Source organism: Montipora capricornis, chromosome 3 (assembly GCF_036669925.1).
Source record: "Montipora capricornis isolate CH-2021 chromosome 3, ASM3666992v2, whole genome shotgun sequence".
Classification (NCBI taxonomy): Eukaryota; Metazoa; Cnidaria; class Anthozoa; order Scleractinia; family Acroporidae; genus Montipora; species Montipora capricornis.
The window spans coordinates 43,442,413-43,445,658 of NC_090885.1; the positions used below are offsets into that span (position 1 = coordinate 43,442,413).

Consider the following 3,246-nt stretch of genomic DNA (forward strand, 5'->3'; position numbering starts at 1 on the left):
TAATATTGATGGTTGCAGGGACAGACACAATTGGTTGTTACATGGAACTCTTAGTCTCGACCTCAGAAAACTCAGCCTCAGGGATCCCATCCTCAGTCAACCCAGCTTCAGTTAACAAGAACAATTCAAGGAAGAGGGGAAATCCAGTTCTCTAGAAATGACAACCCTGAGTCACAAGGAACGCAAGAACAAAGGGGCGAGCATAGCACGGAGGGGGGTGCTAACACCAATTCAACTTCGTTAAAAATACAGAAAACAGAAAAGGTAGCACTGTGAACGGTTCCAGTAATCCTGAAGCATGGTAAGAAGAGAATGTTTGTAAATTGTTTCTTGGACGAGGGTAGTGACACTACATATGTTAATTAAGATGTAATTGAGGAGCTCGGTGTTAAAGGGGAGAAAGAGCTGATAACTGTGAACGTTGCCAATGATCAGAAAGTTAGTTTTCCATCCATGAAGTCTAGCATAGTATTGGAGAGTGTGGATACTAAGATTATAGCACAGTCTTCCGAAAATATCTGTGGTGGGATGAAAGCAACTGACTGGGTTAGGATAAAGGACAATTGGAAACACTTGCAAGACATACTTTTCCTAAAGCTAGAAAATTGAGGAAAGATTGATGTGTTACTCGGGACTACTACCATTTGATGTACCCAACGAAAGAAGTGATTGGTGGAGTCGGGGAGCCATGTGCCCGACTGTGTCCCCTGGGGTGGCCTGCAGTGGGGAGGATAAATATGGAAAACACAGGAACAGATCACAACAAAAGTTTGTGTCATACCTTTCGCATGCAACAGTTTGAAGAAGTGGCACCGACAGTAGACCAGTCGGATGATTTGAATGTGATGTTGAACAGATTTTGGGACCTGGATACTATGGGAGTTACACCTCCTAAACCGGTGATGACTCATGACGAATCAACTGCTTGACACAAAGTAAGCAAGTCAATCAAGTTCGAGAATGATAATTGCGTAGTAGCTGTTCCTTGGCAAAATGAGCGACCAAGCCTTCCAAACAACAGGCTGTTAGCTGAGAAGCGCTGGGAGTCCACAGAGCGAAAATTAGCAAAGAATCCAGAAATAGCAGAGTCGTATCAGAAGGTCATTGAAGAATATTTGGAGAAAAATTACATCCATTGAGAACAGTCAGGTGAGCTGACACCCACTGAAGAATGGTTACTTCTTCATTTCCCAGTTGTGCGCGCCGACAGGTCTACAACGAAAACAATAATTGTGTTTGATGCGTCAGCTAAGTTTCGGGGAAATAGTTTGAACAGTGAGGCATCACCAGGACCAAAACTGCAAGCAGACATGTTTAGTATTTTAGTCAGATTTCGAAAGGAACTGGTTTCCCTGGTGGGTAACGTAAGTCAAATGTATCATCAGATTGCCTTAACTTTGAAGACAGGTCACTGCACAGGTTTCTATGGAGAAATATGGACCAGAGCAAGGAGCCAGAAGTTTACGAATTTTTGAGATATGTGTTTTGAGGATGTTACTGTCCTTTTTGTGTGGAAGAAACATGCGGATGATCACAAAGCAGAGTATCCTCTAGCAGCTGAAGCGGTAAAGAAAGAACAGTTGTTACATGGACGATCTGATGCCTTCAGTGGAAACGGTGGCAAAGGCAAAGGAGATGCAACAACAATTAACCAAGCTTGGAGATAAAGCAGGATTTCATATCCGCAAATGGCTCTCTCAGAATCCTGAAGTTATCATGGACATACCCGAAGCTGATCAAGCTATTAAAGTGGATCTTTAGAAGAAAGAGTTTCCAGTGACGAAAACCTTGGTTGTCGTTTGGATTCTTCAAGAAGACCAGTTTTCATTCTCCTTTCTTCCGCTACCAGAAGAATTGGTATTAACAAAGAGGAACGTGTTGAAGAAAATGGCTTCAATTTATGACCCCTTCGTAGCGCGAGCTAAAATACTGATGCAGGGAGCTTGGATGATGAGGGAGGGATGATGGATGGGACGAAGAGTTGCCAGATCGCTTTAAAACGGAATGGAAAAGATGGTTTGAAGAAATAGGAGAGGTTGGTACAGTACGTGTTCCACAATGTCTGAAGGAAGACAAGCAACTTCTACTGTAAGCACAAGGTTTGTTGCAGCAAAGTCACGATTGGCGCCACTGAAAGCCATGAGAATTCCGCGATTAGAGTTAATGGGAGCACTGACTGGTCTCCGACTGACATTGAAGATATGTAGAGCACTGGAGTTTCCCATGATGAAGGCCAAATTTTGGGTGGATAGCGTAAATGTCCGGTTTTGGGTACAAGAACAGAGTCGAAATTTGAAACCGTTTATATCCCACCGGATTGGAGAAATTCACGATGAGAGCTGCCCAGATCAATGGCGATATGTTCCAACGAAACTCAACCCTGTGGACCATGGAACTCGAGAAGTTTTAGTTCAAAATGTAATTAAAGATGACCCATTTCTAAAGAGGGGAGAAAATGAGTCGCCAGAGAGAAAATTTGTAAAAGCCCCAGAAGCTTATAAGGAAGTTAAATCAGACAATCGAGAGCATCCTTGTCCCTCCTACCATACTTTTTAACATATTTGGCAACAAAATGTTCACTTAGCTGGGCGCTATTCTTGTTCCAATCTCAGTAATTTGTCGAGACAATGTACCTCTGCCATGCCAACAATGATGATGACCTTCAAATGGGGTTCAATGGTGCTTGTTTTGACACTGTCACTGGCTCTCTGGACAGGCAATCTGGATGGGAGCTTTTCCAATATAATTATAAGATTAACAATGTAGGATGTATCAGCGTGAATTCATCGTCTCCTTGATGTCGAGATCAGGACAGGTTTGGCATACCATCATCATCCTCGCAAAGGGACCAGACTTCCCGCAACTCGATCACGTTCTCCTTTGTCACTACTGTCAACTTCTTTGCATTAGTCTTCTTTCCTTCATTGTAGACCAAAAGTGCTCCTTGACCTTGACAAACGTATCAAATAGGGTTTGCCATATAACACTTTGGTTGCACATGTCTTTGCTGATGTTAGCCGCCATTACAACTTTGGTAACAAGATTAAAAAGATCTGAGGTTTCATCAGCAAAAGGGTTGCTGAAGTCTTCAATAGTCTCCATCAAGGCTTTGAAACTCAAGACGCGAATTTCTGACCGTGCCTAGCAGGATTTGACAAACCTCACCCGGTTAGGAAGGAATGGGGAAAGTGGAATCAGCTCTTATTTACAATTGCCACATTGCCAGGTAGGAATTTCTTGTGTTCT

At 42.9% G+C, this 3,246-nt stretch overlaps 1 protein-coding gene across 1 annotated transcript; it reads left to right on the forward strand.

Moving 5' to 3' along the window:
- The first annotated feature begins 2,058 nt into the window (after positions 1-2,058).
- LOC138040328 (uncharacterized) lies at positions 2,059-2,556 on the forward strand. The gene has a single exon (XM_068886076.1). The coding sequence runs from the start codon at positions 2,059-2,061 to the stop codon at positions 2,554-2,556; it is 498 nt and encodes a 165-aa protein (XP_068742177.1).
- The last annotated feature ends 690 nt before the right edge of the window (positions 2,557-3,246 follow it).